Here is a 22,179-nt window from a genome sequence, read left to right on the forward strand (position 1 = left end):
AAGTTTCCAAGGAGCTGTCAGGGCTCGGCTGGAGGAGGAGGGCCTAGATTCAGGGAAGGAGGTTTTCTGGGGTCGGGGGTCATGGGGCTCTTTGCAGCAAGTAGGCCAGCAGTCCTGTCAGACCCGGTGGCCGCTCCTGCCCTCCAGGGAGCCGGCTGGAGAGGGGGGAGCGGGAAGGTCCCTGTGGTGGGCAGTGGGGCCAAGCTCAGTGCCTGGCCTGGGTGGGGGGTGCTCCCCGGGAAGGCTCTCACCCTGGGGAGATCCCACCTTCTCCCTGGGGGGGGGGGGGGGTGGAAGGTCCATCCCTGGGCAGTTCCCAGAAAGACCGCCAGCCCCCTCCGGGAGGAGGGCAGGCAGCCTGGGAGGTTCCGGAGCTATTTTAGGAGGAGTCCCTCCTGAGTGCGGAGAGCCTGGCCGGAGCCTCCTCCCCGCGGCTCCCCCAGTGCCCTTGCGCTTGCCTGCCTCGCCCCTCCTCCCCACAGCCTGTACGCTCCCATCCCCAGTGGCCATGGCAGGTACAGCGCTGAGTCAGCCCCGGAGGCAGAGCACAGGCCCCTCCCCCATCCCTCAGCCGGGGGTGTGCGGCGCGCTCCCCTCTGCACCCTCCGCTGGAAGCAGGTCCCGGCTCAGGACGCGGGCTGAGGCTCTCTGCGTGCATCCGCTGGGTCCGTGCCCCCCGTCCTTCTGCCCTGCAGGTGGATACTGGTGTGTGCCGCCGGGACCAATCTGGGCTCTCCTAGTGCCCCCAGGTCTATCCCCCGCCCACCCCCACTCACCACCGGTTCCCTCCAGCTCAGAGCGCCGCCCCAGCCCAGGCTCTGCAGCCTGGAGTTTGGCAGCACCAGGCAGCGGACCGCCAGCCTGCAGCAGCCCAGGCGGAGCAGCCCTGCAGGGACTGGCCCTGGCCGCCCCCCACCGCGCCGGCCCTCCCAGCAGCGAGTGGGGTTAAAGCGAGCCCCCCACCCCTCACCTCTCCCCACTTCCGGGGGGAAAGGGCGCTGGGCGGGGCAGGTGGGCAGTTCCCCGCTCCACCCTCTCCTCCTCTTGTTTTCTGTTTTCTGTCCAACATGCTTCTAGGCGAGGGGGGGTGGGGGGGGGGGGGGAGCGGGGCGGAGAGCCGGGCAGATGAGCTCATTGGGAGGCAGGGGCAGAGGGAGGAGGGAGCAGGAATGTGCTGGCCCGGGAGCTGCTCACTGGACAGTCCGAGCCGGAGCCCCAGCCTTTGGAGCCCAGAGGGGCGTGTGCCACTCCAGGAGCTGCGCTCCCTCCTGCAGCTGAGGGTGAGTCTGGCTTCCCTGCGCCTGTGGGACGGGAAGGCCCCGGCAGGGGCTCACCCAGCGCCCGGAGCAGAGCGGAGGGGTGCGCACCTCTGTGCCTCAGATGTCCCAGCCCCCACCCTCCTGCGAGGGAGGAGGGCCAGGAGGCTGAGGGTGGGGCCTCGGGGGGTTGTGGTCAGCTGGCTGCCCACCCCACCGCCTGCTCAGCTGAGCGGCCAGGTGTCCTCCTGGAACCAAGAGGGTCCCAGCCATGTGTGAGGCGGTGTGCAGGCCAGGCAGATCCGGGCATGCAGGTGCGGAGCTGTGTCTTGCAAAGTGAGGGGAGAGGGAGGGGTGGAGTGGGAGAGGAGATGTGGTGGGAGAAGGGGGAGGGATGGAGAGGCTGAGAGAACGGAAGCAGGGGCCAGGGAGAGCCTCCCTGGAGAGCAGGGGGGCTTGGAGAAGTTGGAGCGTGGCCCTAGCCAGTGTGCTCAGTGGTTAGAGCCGCCTGAGGACCATAAGTTCCGGGGTCCGATCCAGTCAAGGGCATGTATCTCGGTTGCAGGCTTCTCCCCGGCCCGGGCCCAGGGCAGGGCCCGTACAGGAGGCAGCCAATGGACGTGTTTCTCTCACATGGATGTTTCCGTCCTCCCCTCTCTCCCACTCTCCCTAAGAATCAATGGAAAGTGTCTTCTGGTGAGGATTAACAAAAATAAATACATTTTTGTAAAAAGGAGTTGGAGGTGGCACGGCCTGCAGCTGAAGGGGGCAGGAGCACAGAGAGACCCCGGCCAGCAGGCAGGAGGCGCTGACGGGCTCGGAGCTGAGCGAGGAGCCGGGCCGCAGCCGTCAGACCTGTCTGCACGGAGCGGTGGGGCCAAGGGCCGGTGGAACCTCAGGGGCCTCCTGAGAGGCTTTGTCTCTGCCCCCAAACCCGCCCCCCTTGCTGTGTGGCCCACAGTCATTCTGAGGTTACCCCCAGCCCCCAGGAGTCCTCTGCTGCCCTCTAGCCTTGACCTCCTGGCACACAGCACCCGGCGAGCCCGCTGCCCGCACACCCTCAGCAGCGCTGACCTTGGGGTCTGGGGGGCGGGGAGGAGAGGCAGCGGGAGGTGGCGCTGACACACACAGAACACTCGCTGGGCCCAGCACCACAATGACAGCTGCTCTTACTGTTCGCCCACTCTCTCACCCACACCTCCAGGCCTCCCCCACACCACCAGCCTTGCTGCGGGCAGGGTGGGGGCGAGCCCCTGGCAAAGCTGGGCGGGCAGGGGGAAGGCCAGCCTGCCCCCCTCTCTGCCATCCTCGGAAGGCCCGGGGAATGCCAAGGACGGAGCTCTTTCCTGGTTCTGGAAAAAGTTCCCAGGGGGCCTCGCTTCTCCCTTCCACCCTCCCGCCTGCTTCTCACTGCGGGTGGCTCAGCACTCCGCGCCCCAGGGGGCCATCGGTAACGCCAGAGAGGATAAAGGGCTGAGTGTAGGAGGCCGCTGGGGGAGAGGCCTGAGCAGGAGGGCAGAGGGGCAGGAGCTGGCCTGGGCATGGGTCAGAGCCGCCTTTGGGCAAACGAGTTAACCCCATGGCTGTCATTTGAACCCTAAAACGAGAGCTGTGGGGCGTCCTCCGTAAGCGTAAGTGGAGAGGAGAAGGCAGTGAAGTGTGCCCTGGCCAAGGAACTGCGGCCAGCACCCCCACCCCCCACCCAAGCAGTGCGCATGCCTTCCGGGACGGGTCTCCTTCCTGCCGCTCCGGCTCCCATCGATCAATACGCGTCTGCCTGCAGCCCTCAGCCTCCCCGGGGGCAGCGGACGAGGCTAAGCCCTCTGCGGCGGGCACAGCCCCAGCCCCACACCGGCCCGCAGCTCTGGTGCCCGCTTCCCCTCCGGTGGGACGCGCCCTCCGGATCTGCCCACTGCAGTGACGCTCGGCTGTGGAGCCAACTCTGTGCCACTGGCCACCGGAGCCTGTGCGGTGGGCAGCAGAGGCAGATGGTTGGGATAAAGGTGACGAGGGAACGCCCGGCCCACGGAGTCCCAGTAGCCAAGGTGAGGGTCCAGGGCCCCGGCCCGCTCTCCCCGCCACCTCCTGGCTCTCAAGGTCATTGCTGCAGAGAAAAGGAAAAGCTGCTTTTCCGAGCTCCCCACCCCCACGCCCCCCTCCTCTCTCCCCCGGTCCATCACCCTCACGTCTTTCCCCCTTCCTAGCCAATCCTCGGGCTCTGCAGGTGGCTCCAGGCGAGGCGAACCGGTTAGGACCAGCGGGCTGCCTTCCCCAGGGCCCTGGGCAGCCCAGCCTGCGCCCTGGCCTCAGCACGCCTCAGACAGCCGGCCTGCCGGAACCGAGGCTCTGGGTGGTGGGCCGTCTGCAGGGGCACGGCCATGGCCACCTGAGAAGATTCCCGCAGGGCCCAGCCAGCAGGGACCTCCTGTGGCCTCAAATGTCCACAGAGGAGGCGGGGACATGGGGGCTCCTGCCTCTGCAGCCAGCTCACCTCCCAGCAGGCTCTGCCCTGCCTCCTTTCTCCTGAAGGTTGTTGTTCTTTAATATATTTTTATTGATTTCAGAGAGGAAGGGAAACATCAATGATGAGAGAGAATCATGGATCAGAGGAAGGGAAGCATCAATGATGAGAGAGAATCATGGATCAGCTGCCTCCTGCACACCCCACAATGGGGATCAAGCCCACAACCTGGGCATGGGCCATGACCGGGAATCAAACTGTGGTCTCCTGGCGCATAGGCTGACGCTCAACCACTGAGCCATGCCCGCCAGGTCACCTGAAGACTTTTAGTCACCCCCCACCCCCACCCCCCGCCAAGATGGGAGGAGAATGAAGCCCTAAGAGGGACCGGTACAGACCAGCCCTGTTGATGTGGGAGCAGGAGCTCACAGACGTGTTTCCTGCCCGTGGCCACCAGGTCAGCCTGGCGAGGGCCCCTGCCTGGGGCAGCGCCCGTCTGTCTGGGCGCCGTGCTGGCCGGCTGGTGAGCTTGGGAGGACCATGCTCTCTCTCACCTCACCTTTAAGAACAGCTCTCACAGGCGGTGTGGGGGCCCTTCTAGTTAAACCCAGCCCCTCCTGGGGGGCGGGAGGGCAGGGGAGCGGTGGGGGGGGGGGGCAGGTACTGGGGCTGCTGTGCTCTGAGCCCTGTGCTGGGCCCAGATGAGTGTGGGCCGTGGAGGAAGAGCTGATCCCGATGGAGAGCCTGTCTTTGCCTTGACTTACCACGTGGCTGTGAACCAGTCACTTCCTGTTCCGGCCCTGCTTTCCCTCCAGGAAGATCGGGAGGTCAGCCAAGTCATCCCTGGGGCTCCCCTTGTCTCTGATGTTATGAACACCTCCTTTCCTGCCTCTGGCATAGGGCCTCAGGCCCAAGAGCCCAGGGACCCCGAGAGCACAGGAGTGCAGACTGCAGGTCCACGCTGAGCCTGCAGGGGGCGCCAGGGGCATTAAGGAGCAATGGACTTGGGAGGCTCTTGCCCAGCACCCCACCTCAGCTGGGGGACACGGATAGCCCAGCCCGAGGCCAGGGAACACTGAGCCTCAGAGCGGAGCTAGCCCTTCCCCCCAGGCAGCTGGCTCCGCAGCCAGAACTCCTCCTCCCGCCCCAGCAGGCTGGGCCCAAGCACATTGATTTCGGGGCAACGCCTGGGCCGAAGCCAGCCCTCCCGGAAGCCGAGGCGCCCAGCTCCAAAGTGTGCTCCCCAGTGCCCGGGGAGCAAAGCCCTGGATGAGAAAGCTGCTGCCTCCGCCCCCGAAGGACCGGCCAGAAGCTCGGCACTCTGCTGCTCAGGCCGCGGCCCAGCCTCCGTTCCCCGTCTGCCAAGGAAAGCACCCTGTGGGGGCTCCAGAGGGCAGGCGCCTTTCCATTTTTTAATTTTTAAAAAATACTTTTTATTAATTTCAGAGAGGAAGGGAGATAGGAACATCAGTGAGGGAGAGAATCATGGATCGGCTGCCTCCTGCACACCCCACACTGAGGATTGGGCATGCAACCCAGGCCTGTGCCCTGACTGGGAATCAAAGCATCACCTCCTGGTTCTTAGGTGGATGCTCACCCACTGAGCCACCCCGGCCGGGCCAGACGCCTTTTCAGGCCAAGGTAACCGTGGCTCCGCCAGAGACCAGCCACCGCTGGGCCTGCGCTCCCTTCCCGGCCTCTCTGCCGGCAGGAGCAGCAACCCTGCAGCATCAGACTCTCCATGTCGGGGTCCTCCTGGAACATTCTCAGTGCATCTGGGCACTGGCCACCGGCCAAGCTCTCAGTCACCAGGATAAAAACAGAGACCAGCAAACGGGAGACATGCCGGCGCCACCACATTAGCACGCCTATGCCGCAGAGTTGCGATTGTTCTCATCTGGCAAGTGTGTGTGTGTGTGTGTGTGTGCATGTGTGTGCATGTGTGTGTGCATGTGTGTATATATGTGTGTGTGTGTGTGTGTGTGTGTAAAAGAAAATGCAGAGAGATAAGAACAGGCACCAAGAGAGAAACAGTATGTGTCTGCAATAGTGGCACCCGAGCCTGGGCTGACCCTGGCCCTGAACTTGGGGCTGACCCAGCAGCACATCCACAGGCCCACGGCAGGCGGGGCAGAGCTCCGCGGGCACCCTGCCCTGGAGCTGCTGGGCAGATGCCAGCTGGCTGTCACCTACTTCACGGAGTCAGAGGAGGGTCTGCCTCGCAGCCGGGCTTAGACGGGGCAGGAAGGGTGACCGCTCTGTTGGGAGAAAGGAGAGACACACCGGGAACCAGTCAGTTGTGGGGGGCGTAAAGGTGGGCGTCGTCCCAGGAGCAACGGAGAGCCCACCAAGCAGGGGTGCAGGGGGAGGCACAGAGCAGGTGAGCAGCCATCCGGTTGCAGGAGGAGTGGGAGGTGCTGTCATTGTGACCAGGAAGCGGCTGCGAGGGTCTCGGTGGGGACCTGGCAGAGCCTCCCCTGAGCCAGCTCCGCTCTCGGGAAAAGAAGCCACACGCACGGGAAGTTCGGGGAAGACACTGTTTATTGTCGCCATCGATCCAACCCAGAGGACGAGCTGCCAGACTCCGGCCGCTCCGAAAAGCAGACAGGGCACCGGGGGGCTGCTGCCCCGCCTCGCCCACCGCACCTTGAAGTTGAACCTTGACGTGCGTGAGTGTCCCCGCAAGGGCGCCATGAGCGAGGAGCGTTCCCTCCGTGGCTCCTGCATGGGCTCGGAGCACTGAGAAGGCTGCCCCCGCGGCGCTGCTTTGGGTGAGAGGGCCTGGCCTGAGTGTCTAACACTATTCCTACAGCGACGGCGTGCAATGCATCAGCAGCTGAATGAAGAAGACTCCGCAGGAGGACAGCAGGCACTGTCTGTCCTCAGACAAGAAGGAGGGACCCGCTCCAGCTGCCCTGCCACGCTGTGGCCAGGGCCGGCCGGCATTTGCAATTGTCCATGTGCTCACCCTGCCTCGGGAGACTGCCAGCCCGCCTCCCCACACAGGCACTGGGAGAAGGGGGACCCCACCACGTCCGTTACTGACTGAGAACGGTGGGGCTGTCCCTGCCTGGGGCAGCATTCGCTTCCAAACCACTTCCAAGGCAGCTCGAGCGAGGCACTTCGGTCCGACCCTGAATAATGTGCTTCGTTCCTGCAGGCCCCGTCCCTCGACCGGCCGGCCCCTCCCTCCTTACGCTGGCCTTCATTGGAAAGAAGGGGGCGGTGAGAGCAGGAAGGGGGGCCGAGGAGGAACAGCAGCCTAAGCCCAGCGGAACGCAGGCGGGGGACATGCAGCCGCCGGCGGGGCGCAGAGCAGGGGGAGCGGGGCCGGGGACCACGCGGTCCCCCTCCTCACAGGAGCTGGCTGGCCCCCGGCCCCGGAGAGGGAGGGAGAGGGAGAGGACGTGCCGCCCGGCCGGCTCCTGGGGCTGCTTCTCGGGGAGTCAGGGTTCTTAGATAAACCCGGGGAGTCTGACCAGTCCCCCTCGGAAGGTGATGGGCCTGGGAAAGGGGGTCCGCTCTGCACAGAGCCTCACTCATTCCCTCCCGGGAGGGCACCCGCGGCTGAGGGCGCTCCACACCTGGTTCCCCCCTTCGCTCGACCGCTCGGCTGGAGAGATGGGCAGTGCCCGCCCGCCTGCCCGGCACGCTGGTGGCTCAGCCCGCCGCTGGCAGTGTGTGATTGGCAGTTGGGCACTGGGCAGCAGTTAGAATTCCCTGGTGGGCGGGACCCACCCACCCCAGGACGCCTTGGCCGGCTGCCCTCGCCCTGGGCCTGGCTCCGCCCCTCCCGGACTCCCCCGCCCCCCTCACTCCAGCTGGGAGCCAGGGCCGCACTGATGGAATGAGTTCGCCCCGTCCTCCGTGCTGGCCTGGCCGCCCAGCTCTGTACGGCTGTGTGCACAACACCAGCACCTCCCAGCGGGCCATGCACATGTCAGTACACGGATGTTCAATGGACGGGAATTAAACTGGACCTCCCAGATGCCCACTCCCCTGATTGGCCACCTGAGGGCAGAGGCAGAGTGGTCCCTGAGACTGTCACTGCCTGTCCCCGCCCCCCAGGCTCCTTCCCACCCTGAGCTCTGCTCCCTGAGTCTGCGCAGGACCTGGCTCCCAGGACTGGGAGGAGGCCCACCTGGGCATGGGAGGGGCATGCCAGTGGCCCTGTCCCCACCCCACACCCCACCCCTGCCTCGTGCATCACCCATCCCTGCCTCGGGCATCACCCACCCCTGCCTCGGGCATCACCCACCCCTGCCTCGGGCATCCCCTCTCAGGGGGAGGAGCAGGGCACCCCTCCCCTCCTGCCGGGACAACTATGGCTGTTTATTCAAACTGGAGGCTGACAGCCCGAGGTGTGCAGGGCCCTCCGTTCCGTCCCTGAGCCTCAGTTTCCCGTGTGCAGCAGGCATGCTGTGGCTCGTTGGCTTCTGGGGTCTTCCAAGGCCTCTCGTCTTGGCTCCCTCTCCTGAGACCCCCAATGTGAGGGACAAGGAGGGACACGGCTCCCAGCCACGCCCCTTCTCCCCAGGCAGCCATGGGGGCCTCTAGCCCCGACAGACATGGCCACGGGCTCCTCACGCTCCTCGGGCCTTCCCTTCGCATCCAGCCCAGCCCTGAGGCCTGGGGGCTGTGAGGCGGTCCCTCCCCCCGCCCCAGGCCCGGCTCACAGAGGCGCCCCCTCTGGTCCCTCCCGCACTGGCATGTGCCTCCCGCTGGTGGGCACTCCGGGCAGGAAACGACCACCGCCTGGAGCACACGCCGCCCGGGACCATGACCGTGACCGTGACCGTGACCGTGACCGTGACCAGGCCCGGCCCTCCGTGTGCTCTCACCGAGCCCGGGCATCACCAGCCAGCGGAGACCACCGGCGGCAGAGCTCCTCCTTGGAGCAGCGGGCGGAGCCGGGCGTGGGACCGCAGTGTCCACTCGCCTCCATCTCGCTTCCCTTCCAGGCCCTGGCTCACGCACCCCGATTCCCAGCACCCCATGACCAGCACCAGCCTGCAGGGGAGCCCACCCACCCACAGGTGCTCTGAAGCTGTCCCCAGAGGAGTCCCCGTGCGAGCAGGCAGACACTGGACCCCTCCACCCTCACCCCCCCCCCCCGGGCGCTCACAGGCCTCCCCTCCTCTCAGGGGCAGCGGGACCCTCCTCCCTCCCCCGGGGCCTCCCTCCCATACTCCACAGCGGGTTCTCCCGCGGAGACTGTGCGGGGGACAGATGAGGGGTCGGGGCGCAGGCCGGCGGGGACCTGGTCAGGAGAAGCACACACACCGAGAGGCAGGGGCTGTGCAGGGGGGAGGGGGGGGCCGCAGGCGGCCGCTACTTGGCACCATCCTCGGTGTGGCCCTCGCCGTCCGCCTTGCCCTCCTCCTCCGTCTTCAGGTCGTCGGTGCTCAGCTTCTGCTCCTTCTTCCTCCGCACGCACTTCACCACCATCAGCACCAAGATCACCACGGCCAGGAAGCCGCCGACCGAGGCGCCCACCACCACGGCCACCGTGGAGTCCCGCTCGGGCGGCTCTGGGAGGAGGAGACAGACGCTGAGGGCCGGCCGCACGCCCCGGCCCCGGCCCCGGCCCCGCTCCCGGCCGGCCGGCCCCCTCTCCGCCGGGAGAACTGCAGTCAAAGCCAGAGCAGCCGCCACTGCCTCCGCGTCCCCCACCGAGTCCGGCCCGGCAGCGGGGCGGCAGGAGGGGCAGCAGGGAGGGCGTGGACTCAGGTCAGACAGACCGGTGCGGCCGGTTCACCCCAGCCTCTGCCTCCTCACTCACATCGCAGTCCTGCCTGAGGCTCCTGGGGACGGTGAGAGGCTGCAGCCAGTTTGGTCCCGGGCCTGAGACCCATCGAGCCCCATCAATGGAAGCTGCTAGAACGACTCTTAACGCCCTGGGCCTGACTGACAGTGTCAGGAGGACTCTCGGAGTCACGCTCCCAGGTCCCTAAGGACGGCAGGGAAGAGAGCGGGTGCTGGGCCACCCTCGGCTGGGCTCCCAGCGCCCCCGCAGGACAGCCTCCCCGAGGCGCCTCAGGGCGCAGGCTGCGAGTAACCGTGCTCACCCTCCATGAGCACCCGCAGCTGGATCTTGCCGTGGCCGCGGTGGCGGTCGGGCGGGTTCAGGATGTAGCAGCTGTACAGGCCCTCGTCCTCCGGCTGCACGTTGCGCAGCGTCACCGACACGTCGTACTTGCTGGGGTTCCCCGAGAACTCCACACGGTCCCGGAACCGCTCCAGCTTCAGGTTGATGATCTTCATGCGGAACTGGAGGAACTGGGGGTGCGAGGGGCAGGCTGGGAGGGTGGCAAGCCCCGGAGCGGGTGCCTCCTCCAGCGTCCTTACCTGGGACAGGCCGTTCCCTCGGATCTCCACCCTCCCCGGGCCGCGGGGCAGCACACCCTCCGCCCCAGCAGCCGGCCCCACCCCCGACTCACCATCTCCTCGGAGCAGTTGCCGCACTCCTGGTAGGTCCAGTTCAGGGAGAAGTGCTTGTGGTTCACGGTGTAGCAGGAGTTGAAGGTGCAGGGCAGGCGTGCGTCCGAGCCATTGAGCACGTTTAGGGTGGTGGGCACCGTGACCTCCATGCTGAGCCCTGGCCGCACTGCAGGCAGAGCACACGCTGCTGAGGCTCTGCTGGTGGGAGTGGGGGGGGGGGGGCAGGCTGCACCTGGTGGGAGTGGGGGGGGGCAGGCTGCACCTGGTGAGAGTGGGGGGGGGCAGGCTGCACCTGGTGGGAGTGGGGGGGGGACAGGCTGCACCTGGTGGGAGTGGGGGGGGGCAGGCTGCACCTGGTGGGAGTGGGGGGGGGCAGGCTGCACCTGGTGGGAGTGGGGGGGGGGACAGGCTGCACCTGGTGGGAGTGGGGCCGGGAGGGGGGGGCAGGCTGCACCTGGTGGGAGTGGGGGCCGGGAGGGGGGGCAGGCTGCACCTGGTGGGAGTGGGGCAGGGAGGGGGGACAGGCCGCACCTGGTGGGAGTGGGGCCGGGAGGGGGGGGACAGGCTGCACCTGGTGGGAGTGGGGCCGGGAGGGGGGGACAGGCCGCACCTGGTGGGAGTGGGGCCGGGAGGGGGGGGGGCAGGCTGCACCTGGTGGGAGTGGGCCCGGGGGACAGGCCGCACCTTGTGGGAGTGGGGGGGGGGGACAGGCTGCACCTGGTGGGAGTGGGGGGGGGACAGGCTGCACCTGGTGGGAGTGGGGGGGGGGACAGGCTGCACCTGGTGGGAGTGGGGGGGGGGGGGGACAGGCCGCACCTGGTGGGAGTGGGGCCGGGAGAGGGGGGCAGGCTGCACCTGGTGGGAGTGGGCCCGGGGGACAGGCCGCACCTTGTGGGAGTGGGGGGGGGGACAGGCTGCACCTGGTGGGAGTGGGGGGGGACAGGCCGCACCTGGTGGGAGTGGGGGGGGACAGGCCGCACCTGGTGGGAGTGGGTGGGGGGGACAGGCTGCACCTGGTGGGAGTGGGGGGGGGACAGGCTGCACCTGGTGGGAGTGGGGCCGGGAGGGGGGGGGCAGGCTGCACCTGGTGGGAGTGGGGCCGGGAGGGGGGGGCAGGCTGTACGTGGTGGGAGTGGGGGGGGGACAGGCTGCATCTGGTGGGAGTGGGGGGGGGCAGGCTGCACCTGGTGGGAGGGGGGGGGGGACAGGCTGCATCTGGTGGGAGTGGGGGGGGGCAGGCTGCACCTGGTGGGAGTGGGGGGGGACAGGCTGCACCTGGTGGGAGTGGGGGGGCGGGAACAGGCTGCACCTGGTGGGAGTGGGGCCGGGAGGGGGGGGCAGGCTGCACCTGGTGGGAGTGGGGCCGGGAGGGGGGGGCAGGCTGCACATGGTGGGAGTGGGGCCGGGAGGGGGGGACAGGCTGCACCTGGTGGGAGTGGGGCCGGGAGGGGGGGACAGGCTGTACGTGGTGGGAGTGGGGGGGGGGACAGGCTGCATCTGTGGGAGTGGGGGGGGGCAGGCTGCACCTGGTGGGAGTGGGGGGGGGACAGGCTGCACCTGGTGGGAGGGGGGGGGCGGGAACAGGCTGTACCTGGTGGGAGGGGGGGGGGGGACAGGCTGCACCTGGTGGGAGTGGGGGGGGGACAGGCTGCACCTGGTGGGAGTGGGGGGGGCGGGAACAGGCTGTACCTGGTGGGAGTGGGGGGGGGACAGGCTGCACCTGGTGGGAGTGGGGGAGGGGACAGGCTGCACCTGGTGGGAGTGGGGGGGGGGACAGGCTGCACCTGGTGGGAGTGGGGGGGGCGGGAACAGGCTGCACCTGGTGGGAGTGGGGGGGGGGGCAGGCTGCACCTGGTGGGAGTGGGGGGGGGAACAGGCTGCACCTGGTGGGAGTGGGGGGGCGGGAACAGGCTGTACCTGGTGGGAGTGGGGGGGGGGACAGGCTGCACCTGGTGGGAGTGGGGGAGGGGACAGGCTGCACCTGGTGGGAGTGGGGGGGGGGACAGGCTGCACCTGGTGGGAGTGGCGGGGCGGGGGACAGGCCACACCTGGTGGGAGTGGGGGGGGGACAGGCTCACCTGGTGGGAGTGGGGGGGGACAGGCTGCACCTGGTGGGAGTGGGGGGGGGCGGGAACAGGCTGCACCTGGTGGGAGTGGGGGGGGGGACAGGCTGCATCTGGTGGGAGTGGGGGGGGGACAGGCTACATCTGGTGGGAGTGGGGGGGGACAGGCCACACCTGGTGGGAGTGGGGGGGGACAGGCTGCACCTGGTGGGAGTGGGGGGGGGAGGGGGGAGGACAGGCTGCACCTGGTGGGAGTAGGGGGGGGGACAGGCTTCATCTGGTGGGAGTGGGTGGGGGGACAGGCCGCACCTGGTGGGAGTGGGGGGGGGGACAGGCTGCATCTGGTGGGAGTGGGGGGGGGGGACAGGCCGCACCTGGTGGGAGGGGGGGGAGGGACAGGCCGCACCTGGTGGGAGTGGGGGGGGGACAGGTCGCACCTGGTGGGAGTGGGAGGGGACAGGCCGCACCTGGTGGGAGTGGGGCGGGGGGACAGGCCGCACCTGGTGGGAGTGGGGGGAGAGCAGGCTGCAGCTGGTGGGAGTGGGGGTGACAGGCCGCACCTGGTGGGAGTGGGGGGGGACAGGCCGCACCTGGTGGGAGTGGGGGGGGACAGGCCGAACCTGGTGGGAGTGGGGGGGGGAGGGGGAGGACAGGCTTCATCTGGTGGGAGTGGGTGGGGGGACAGGCCGCACCTGGTGGGAGTGGGGGGGGGAGGGGGAGGACAGGCTGCACCTGGTGGGAGTAGGGGGGGGACAGGCTTCATCTGGTGGAGTGGGGGGGGGACAGGCTACATCTGGTGGGAGTGGGGGTGGACAGGCCGCACCTGGTGGGAGTGGGGGGGGGACAGGCTGCACCTGGTGGGAGTGGGGGGGGGAGGGGGAGGACAGGCTGCACCTGGTGGGAGTAGGGGGGGGACAGGCTTCATCTGGTGGGAGTGGGTGGGGGGACAGGCCGCACCTGGTGGGAGTGGGGGGGGGGACAGGCTGCATCTGGTGGGAGTGGGGGGGGGGTGGACAGGCCGCACCTGGTGGGAGTGGGGGGGGGGGGAACAGGCTGCACCTGGTGGGAGTGGGGGGGGACAGGCCGCACCTGGTGGGAGTGGGGGGGGGACAGGCCGCACCTGGTGGGAGTGGGGGGGGACAGGCCGCACCTGGTGGGAGTGTGGGGGGGGGACAGGCCGCACCTGGTGGGAGTGGGGGGAGAGCAGGCTGCAGCTGGTGGGAGTGGGGGTGACAGGCCGCACCTGGTGGGAGTGGGGGGGGGACAGGCTGCACCTGGTGGGAGTGGGGGGGGACAGGCCGCACCTGGTGGGAGTGGGGGGGGGTCAGGCCGCACCTGGTGGGAGGTGCAGAGCTATGCAGAGGTGGGCCCTATGGCTGAAGCATTCAGGGGTTCAGGAGAGGGCGGGGCAATAGATGTGGCCTGGGGTAAAGTGGGGCAGCACAGGGCTGGGGAGGAGAGACGGATCCCGTCAGGCCGGGGACAGACAAGGCCCCAGGCCTTTCCCGGGTCCGGGCGGCAGCCCCCGCCCGCCGCTGCGCTGTCCCTCCGCGCTGCCTGCTCTGCAGCTGCAGGCCCCGGAGAAAGGTTTGCTTGTGCTGGCCTCAGTTTCCCTCTTCTCCACCACTTGCAGCCCTCTCCACGGAGCCCGTGGGCTCGAGCCGAGTGTCCCCAGCAGGTCAGGCAACACCTCCTTACAGTTTGCACCCAGGCACCTCACTTGCCTCACCCTAATCCTGGCCTTTTTAAATGTATATATATATTATTGATTTCAGAGAAGAAGTGGAGAGAGAAACATCAATGATGGGAGAGCCATTGATCGGTTGCCTCCTATTTGCTCCTTACCTGGGCCTGTGCCCGGACTGGGAATCGAACCATGTCCTCCTGGTTCATAGGCCAACGCTCAGCCACCAAGCCATGCCAGTTGGGCCTAATCCTGACCTTAACTGTAAGATTCTTTGCCAACACTGCCAAAACCTCATTGCCAACGCTTCATGTCCCCAGAGGACACACAGCGACCTTCGGCCTCAGTCCTCTCGCTCCTTCGAGAAGCTGATTACCCACCTCCTGTGCCCGGAGGCCGCCCAGTGCCGCCCAGAGCGTGTCCTCGGGGGAAGGGGACGAGGCCGGGCATGGTGACGGAATACAGCGAGGGAGGCGTGTCTGTGGCTGGTAAGGCTGCCTGGAGGGCGTGTGGTGCTCAGGGAGCCGCCTGGCAGGCTGAGGGCTCTGTCCGAGGAGTGAGCTTCCTGCCTCTGCGGCCCCGGGAGCAGAGAGACCAAGGGCGATGGGGAGACTGAGGCCCAGGGTCAGGCAGGCACCGAGGCCCAGGGGCCTGGGCCCCACAGGACTTGGGGTGGAATTCCTGGGAGTGAGACAGGAAGCCGCGGGGACTGGGGCAGGGCCCTGCAGCAGGGGTCTCTGTAGGAAGGGCACAGATGTGGGGGCCTGACCAGAAGCGGGTTCAATCACAGCCGCCTTCTGGGCAGGCCCCTCCCCCGAGCCTCACCGCCACCCCAGGAACGCAGCGGCTGTTGGGAGAGTTAAAGATGGAGTGTAGGAGCAGGGCGCCGTCTGCCGGCCAGCGAGGGCGCAGCAAAGGGGAGGGAGCAGTCCCCGGGGAGGGCGCCTTGGGCAGGACCCCTGGGGGCTGTTTCCACGCTGCTCTGTGGTGCAAAGTCCCCCGCCCCGCCCCCACCCGCCCCAGCAGCCGCTGCAGCCCCGGGCTCAGCGCCGCAGGAAGAGGACCCAGGGCGGGGCCTGAGGCGCTGTGGCCAGGAGGTCAGAGCGGCCCAGAGGGAGGGCCACGCAGACCGCCCGCCAGGCACACCCCGAGGAGCAGGGGCTGGGCGGCTGGTGGACCACGGGGGAAGCCAGGCCCTCCCGCTGCACAGCCCGGAGGAAGGGCTGGCGTGCTCGGCAGGAGGAGGGCGCCACCACGCCTCCCTCCGGGGAGGAGGGAGCGCAGGAGCGTCCGGAGTCAATCGAGCTCCGAGCTCCGGGCGCCGGCACCTTCCCTGGAAACGCTGCCCCGTCCTACCCCACCTACCCTCACCCCCCACCCACCCCCACCCCCAACCCACCCCCCACACCACCCCCACCCCCACCCCACCCCCACACCACCCCACCCCACCCCCACCCCACCCCCCCCCCCAACCACCCCCCCCCACCCCCCCACCCCACCCCACCCCCACCCCACCCTCACCCCCACCCCCAACCCACCCCCCCCCACCCCCCCCCCCCCACCCCCCCCCCCACACCACCCCCCACACCACCCCCCACCCCCACACCACCCACCCCCACACCACCCCCAACCCCCACCCACCCCCCACACCAACCACCCCCACCCCACCCCCACCCCACCCACACCCCACCCCACCCCCACCCCACCCTCACCCCCACCCCACACCCACCCCACCCCCACCCCCACCCCCACCCCACCCCACCCTCTCCCCCCCCACCCCACCCACCCCACCCCCCCCACCCTCACCCCCACCCACCCCCCACCCCCACCCCCCCCCCCACCTCCACCCTCACCCCACCCTCACCCCACCCTCACCCCTCACCCCCCCCCACCCTCATCCTCACCCCACCCCACCCCCCCCCACCATCACCCCCACCCCACCCCCCCCCACCCCACCCTCACCCCCACCCTCACCCCCCACCCCACCCTCACCCCCACCCTCCCCCCACTCAACCTCACCTCACCCCCACCCCCACACCCCACCCCACACCCACCCCACCCACCCCCCACCCCACCCCCAACCTCACTCCCACCCCCACCCTCACCCCCACCCCACCCTCACCCCCACCCCACCCCACCTCACCCTCACCCCACACCCACCCCACACCCACCCCACCCTCACCCCCACCCCACCCCCAACCCCACCCTCACCCCCACCCTCACCCCCACCCCACCCTCACCCCCACCCCCACCCCACCCTCACCCTCACCCCCACCCCACCCCTCCCACCCTCACCCACCCCCACCCCACCCTCACCCTCACCCCCACCCCCACCCCACCCCTCCCACCCTCACCCCACCCCACCCCCACCCCACCCTCACCCTCACCCCCACCCCACCTCTCCCACCCTCACCCACCCACCCCACCCCACCCACCCTCACCCCCACCCCATCAGCGGAGCGTCCAAGCGACCCCAGAAGCAGGTGCTGACAGTTGGCTGCACGCCCCCGCCCCCCCTCTCCCCCCGCCCGCTGGGCCCCCAATCCTGCCCTACCCCCGACATCAGCCCAGACGTGGTCCCAGCTAGAACGGGAGCCCCCAGGCAGCACCCAGCCGCCCAAAGGGCCGGGCCTTGCACACAGGAGGGCAGAGCGCGACAGAGAAGCACCATGCGGGGTCCCTCCCCAAACCTGACAGCGGGTCCCGCGGAAGCAATGGCCAGAGAGGACACAGGTCCCAGCTCAGAGGACGCCAGAGGCCCTCAGGAGGGGTCCAGCCTGATGCCCTGCCAGCAGGGACAGGAGGCCCGGAGAGACACGGGGGATGGGGCGAGCTGGGGCCAGAGCCGTTCCGGCTCCAGGCCTCAGGGAGGGGCCGGAGCCTGGCACCCCGCCAGAGCCGCCCCAGCTGGTGGGAGCTGCGGGGGAGCCCGGGCTGCGGGAGCCGGCAGGTCAGGGAGAGCGAGGCCCCGTGTCCCGGGCCCTGCCCAGCCCCTCAGTCCTCCCAGCACCGACGCCAGCTTCCAGAGCAGACGGCTGCGGGAGCAGTGCCATGAGCAGCCGAGTGGGAAGTGGCAAAGTTGAACCCGGGCCGCGGCCCCGATAGAGGGCGGAGGGTGGAGGCTGGTGGTGTCGCTCAGCGGAGGCCCTGTCCGCAGGCTGCCGAGGGGAGGGAGCCGTTCTACAATACTTCCGGAACCTCCCGACCCGCGGACTGAGTGGGACCGGGTTCGGGGCCTGGGTCTCCTGAGTTCCAAGTCTCAGAAAGGAAATGATGCTTCACAGGTGCAGTGAGCACACAGCTTCCGATCCTACTTCCAGAACATCGCTGGCGCTGGGCTCCCATCTCCTCCAAGGCGCAGGCCCCCGGGCCCCCCCCCTCCCCCCCTCCCCTCCAGGCCCGTCCAGAGGGCACACAGACTCCGCTGTGCTCATCTCCACCACACAGGCCCCTGCAGAGGGAGAGGGACCTCCCTCCACTCCTCCTTCCAGCCCCAGCAAGCGATGAGGTGGGTCTGTTTTCCTTTTGGTTAAAAAGAGAGGCCTGCTGCATGCTCATGGTTAGTTCCCGGTCAGGACACATGCCCGGGTTGTGGGTTCGATCCCCAGTGTGGGACATGCAGGGGGTAGCCAATCAATGATTTTCTCTCATCGTTGGTGTTTCCATCCCTCTCCAGTTCTCTCAGAAATCAATAAACATCTATAGATGTAAAAACCTAAGTGACCGTTATGACCAGCCAATAAGTAGCTATGACACGCACTGGCCACCAGGGGGCAGATGCCTAATGCAGGAGCTCCCCCTTGGTGGCCAGTGCCTCCCACAGCGGGAGAGCCACCAGCCAGAAGCCGGGCTCACAGCTGGTGAGACTGTCCTGCTCCACGGCCGTGCTACCACGGCAGCGGCAGGCACAGCGGGGCTGGGCCAGGGGGAGCTGGAGCAGCGTGGTGCCGGTCCCAGCTCGGGCTCCTCCCTGGCCGCCGGCCGCTTCGCACACTGCTCCACCCTGGGGGGTGCCAGACGGCCAGTCTGGGCTGACACCCAGAGGTCAGGCCGAAACCACAGCCCGACATTCCCAGAGGGGATCCGGATTGCAAGGCCAGGCCGAGGGACCTCACTGGTGCATGAATCTGTGCCTTAACCTCTAATATATTTAAGGAAGGAGGGAAGGAAGGAAGGAGGGAGCAAGGAGGAAGGAGGAGGGAGGGAGGGAGGGAGGGAGGGAGGGAGGAGGGAGGGAGGGAGGGAGGAGGGAGGAAGAGGGTCTAACTCTAAGCAGACACCTTGCCTCCCGGACCTTCTGGACCCACAGGCTGGGGGCAGTCCCTGCCTCTCAGGCGAGCGGGCCCAGCCCTCCATCCACACTGCCGGCCCCAGCTCCACCCCCCACTCCCCCCCCCCCCGCCCCCCCGCCCCCGCGGCCAGGAGACAGTCACCCAGACCTCCCCAGCTCCTGTGCCCGGACCACGCCAGGCGCTGCGCACGCATGCACGCCTCTGCCAGCGGCCAGCCTGCTTCCTGCGCGCCAGGGCCGGGCTCCGGCTTTTCCTGGAAACACGCCTTCCTCCATGCTCCCTCCACGCCTTCGCCTGCACCCTGACTGCCTCCAGCAGGGAGCGCGCGCACCTCCGCCTGGGCCTCCCACGCACCTGCCGCTGCCAGCCGACGAGGCGTCGCCTGGGTGCCGGGCTCGCCAGCCTGTGCCCACACGCAGCCCCGCCCGCCTCACGTGGCACAGGGCAGGCCGGGCTCAGTGCGGCACCGGCCCAGGCAGCGGAGCTAACGGCCTGCGCCCGGGGACAGCAGCAGAGCCCCTGGCTGCTGGGAGCTCGCTCACTCCCCAGCAGGACGCCCACCCAGCGCCTGTGTGTCAGCTGCTCTTCTTTTCCTTTTACTGTTATTTTTAACCCTCACCCAAGGATATTTTTCCATTCATTTTTGGTGGAGAGAACATTCACGTGAGAGAAACAGGCTGATTGGTTGCCTCCTGCATGAGCCCCGACCGGGGCCCAGGCCAGGGAGGAGCCTGCAACGAAGGTCCATGCCCTTGACTGGAATCGAACCCGGGATCCTTTGGTCTGCAGGCTGGCGCTCTGTCCACTGAGCCACACTGGCCAGGGGTTAGCTGCTATTCTTATCATTATTGCTCTTGTCACAGCATTTCAGTGCTGGGCTGCTATTTGTCTCTGTGCCTGGGTCCCTCCAGAGGCTCTGAGGAACTGCATCTTTTTTTAAAAAAAAATACATGTTTTTAATGATTTCAGAGAGGAAGGGAAAGAGAGAGGGAAAGGGAGAGGAAGAGAGAGGGGGAGAGGGAGGGGAAGGGAGGGGGAAAGGGAGAGAAACATCAATGGTGAGAGAGAATCATCGCTCTGCTGCCTCCTGCACGCCCCCCAATGGGGATCGAGCCTGCAGCCTGGGCCTGTGCCCTGACCAGGAACTGAACCGGGACCTCCAGGTTCATAGGTTGATGCTCAACCCCTGAGCCATGGCAGCTGGGCCGATTCCCGTTCACCTTGGCATCCCTGTCACAGGTGGCACCAGTGGTGGGCACTGACGGACATCGCAGGGGAAGGAAGGCCGGTCCGGCCCGCCGTGCCGTGGGGTCCCGCCCTGCAGCAGACACGTGCAAGGGCCGGAGGGGACCAGACTGCGCTCAGGGCCTCGCCTGGCACCGCCAGACCTGGTGAGCACCAGTGGCCGCAGAGCCACGCGGAGGCAGCGCTGCCCGGCCACGGGGAGCGTGTCACCTCCCAGCCCCTCAGGCGGCCGGTCTCCTCCCCCTCCACGCCCAGGTCTGCAGAGGCTTCCGCCTCTTCCCACCACCGCCGCCGCCGCCTGGGCCTGATCGTTTCACCCCAGAATCCACCCTCCCCTGAGCACCTAATCCCGTCAGGAGCCTCCTTTCCGCACGCAGTTGGCTCTCCAGGCTGCCTCCCCACGGGGAGCCCCCACGCTGTGTGGAGGCGCCTTCCTCCCCCCAGCTCCCCCCAGCTCCCCCCAGCTCCCTCCAGCACCCCCCCCAGCTCCCCCCAGCTCCACCAGCTCCCCCCAGCTCCGCCCAGCTCCCCCCCCAGCTCCCCCAGCTCCGCCCAGCTCCCCCCCAGCTCCCTCCAGCTCCCCCCCCAGCTCCGCCCAGCTCCCCCAGCTCCGCCCAGCTCCCCCCAGCTTCCCCCAGCTCCCTCCAGCTCCCCCCACTCCCCCCAGCTCCCCCCAGCTCCCCCCAGCTCCCCCCAGCTCCGCCCAGCTCCCCCCAGCTCCCCCCAGCTCCCTCCAGCTCCCCCCACTCCCCCCAGCTCCCCCCAGCTCCCCCCAGCTCCCTCCAGCTCCCCCCAGCTCCCCCCAGCTCCCCCCAGCTCCCCCCAGCTCTGCCCGCTGCGGAGATGCTGTGACATCAGCTCAGGCAGCAGTAACGCTTCTGGAACACCGGGGGCAGCAGAGGCCACACTTCAGAACTGGCTGAGGTCAGACACCCGGGGTTCGACCTCAGCTGGCCTTACCCTTGTCCTTGACCTCAGTGCGCACGTGGCTTAGCTTCTCTGTGCCTGTTTCCTCCCTGTAACACGGGGGTGACAACGGTTCCTACGCCCCCATCACCGGCCTCCGTGACGGACAGCCCGGGCACAGGCCACACTTGCACCACGGTGCCCGGCACTGAGCGCCTGCTCGCACCTCAGACCCCAGAAAGCGGCGGCAGCGCTCCCAGGCGCCCAGGAAGGAGCGGAGCCAGGCGGCCAGTGGCCGTCTGTGGACGTGAAATGACCAAGCGGCCTGAACCCAGACCAGCTTCGCAGTTCCTGCTCTCGGCACTGCCACACGTGTGCTCCGCTGTTAAGATGTCCAGTAACTCGGCAGAGCTGCCGGGTCTCAGGGCACCGGCTCCCAGGCCGCACCTCTGTCCCGCACCCCTGCCAGCGCGGGAGACCAGCAGACGGCCTGGGACCCCTGCCCTCACTGCTGACCAGCTATGGCGCCGTTTAGGAGCAGCCTCGTGCATAACTCTCCAGCCCCCTCCCCCAGAGGGTCCTGAACCGTCTGATGGGAAATGGGCATTTGGATCCCCGATGGGCGCTCTGGGTGCTCGGCTGGGCCGTTCTGAAAGGGCCACGGATTCACTGGCCCGTGGCTTCCTTCTTTTTTAAAAATTTCCCTCCCTGATTCCTTCACCTGACCCCTCCTCTGTTCCCTCCGGCCAGCGCCAAGCAGCAAGCCTCCTCCCACCCAGAGACCATGCCTCAACCACCCCCCTTCTCCACACACACACACACACACACACACACACACAAAACATCAGTGGTTCAGGTTTTAGGAAGCCAGACAGATTATTCAACTTGCTGCCCCCCTACCCCAATGTCGTGACCCACCAGATTCCAAGGCCAGATTCCATACTCCCATTAAGGCTCAGCACCCCACCTGTGCAGCAGCTTCCAGAAACCTACAGACTCTGCACCTGGAGCCCCCCCCCCCCCACACACACACACACGCAGGTCACTGCCAGGCTGGGAGCAGAACTGCCTCCCCTGACGACTGCCATCCTCAGCCGCACTCAGCACTTCTAGCCCAGCGCTGCGCAGCCCCGGCTGCCTCCTCTCCCTCACCCGCTCCCAAGGACACGGCGGGAGGCCGCCCGCCCGCCCGGCCTCCTGGGGGCTGCACCGCGGACCCTCCAAGCATGCGATGCGCGATGTGCAAACAGACTTACCCAGAGAGAAAAAGAGACTGAGCCCCGTGAGGCCGAAGGCAGGGCGAGGGAGCCAGGCATCTCTGAGCATCTCCAGAGCCTGGGATCGCTGGGAGGTGGCAGAGGGCGCTGAGGGCTGTGGGGAGGAATGTTAGTGCCAGAAAATAGAGTGGGACACACGGTGCACTTCAGGGAGACATACGGCAGAAAGGAAGCTTTATTTCCATCTCTCTAATATGGCTGGCCTGTATGTTGCTGCTAAAAAGAACGAGGGAGTGTGTGAGGGAGAGAGATAAAGGGGGATGGAGTAAATCTTGTGGTTGTTGGATTTCAAAAAGCAGGTGGGAGGGCGTAAAAGAGTCTCTCTGAAAAGAAGTTCCCTGGAAATGTTTACCCTCGAAAACAAGAACTAAAGCAGAGCCTGCCTTGTTGCTTAACCTGGATCATTGTTGGGTTTGAAAGCTATTAGAGGAACCCCTTTATTTCAAAGCTGCTGTAAGGGTGAGGAGACTCCTTTTGTCATTTAAAAACACCCCAAAAAAAGGAAATGCTGGTTCCTGTGGTTTGGAAAGCATTGGGGGAAGTGAGCCAGGAGC

The 22,179-nt window shown here is 67.6% G+C and overlaps 1 protein-coding gene across 1 annotated transcript; it reads right to left on the reverse strand.

The window, feature by feature from the left end:
• Positions 1-9,032: 9,032 nt before the first annotated feature.
• SCN2B (sodium voltage-gated channel beta subunit 2) lies at positions 9,033-21,881 on the reverse strand. Its single transcript, XM_036423147.2, has 4 exons — positions 21,605-21,881; positions 10,158-10,324; positions 9,786-9,996; positions 9,033-9,248 (listed from the first exon to the last, which is right to left on the reverse strand). Exons 1-4 carry the CDS (start codon positions 21,672-21,674, stop codon positions 9,049-9,051), a joined length of 648 nt encoding a protein of 215 aa, XP_036279040.1. The 5' UTR covers positions 21,675-21,881; the 3' UTR covers positions 9,033-9,048.
• Between the last annotated feature and the right edge of the window lie 298 nt (positions 21,882-22,179).

This window comes from Pipistrellus kuhlii, unplaced genomic scaffold, assembly GCF_014108245.1.
Source record: "Pipistrellus kuhlii isolate mPipKuh1 unplaced genomic scaffold, mPipKuh1.p scaffold_m20_p_77, whole genome shotgun sequence".
NCBI classification, from domain to species: Eukaryota; Metazoa; Chordata; class Mammalia; order Chiroptera; family Vespertilionidae; genus Pipistrellus; species Pipistrellus kuhlii.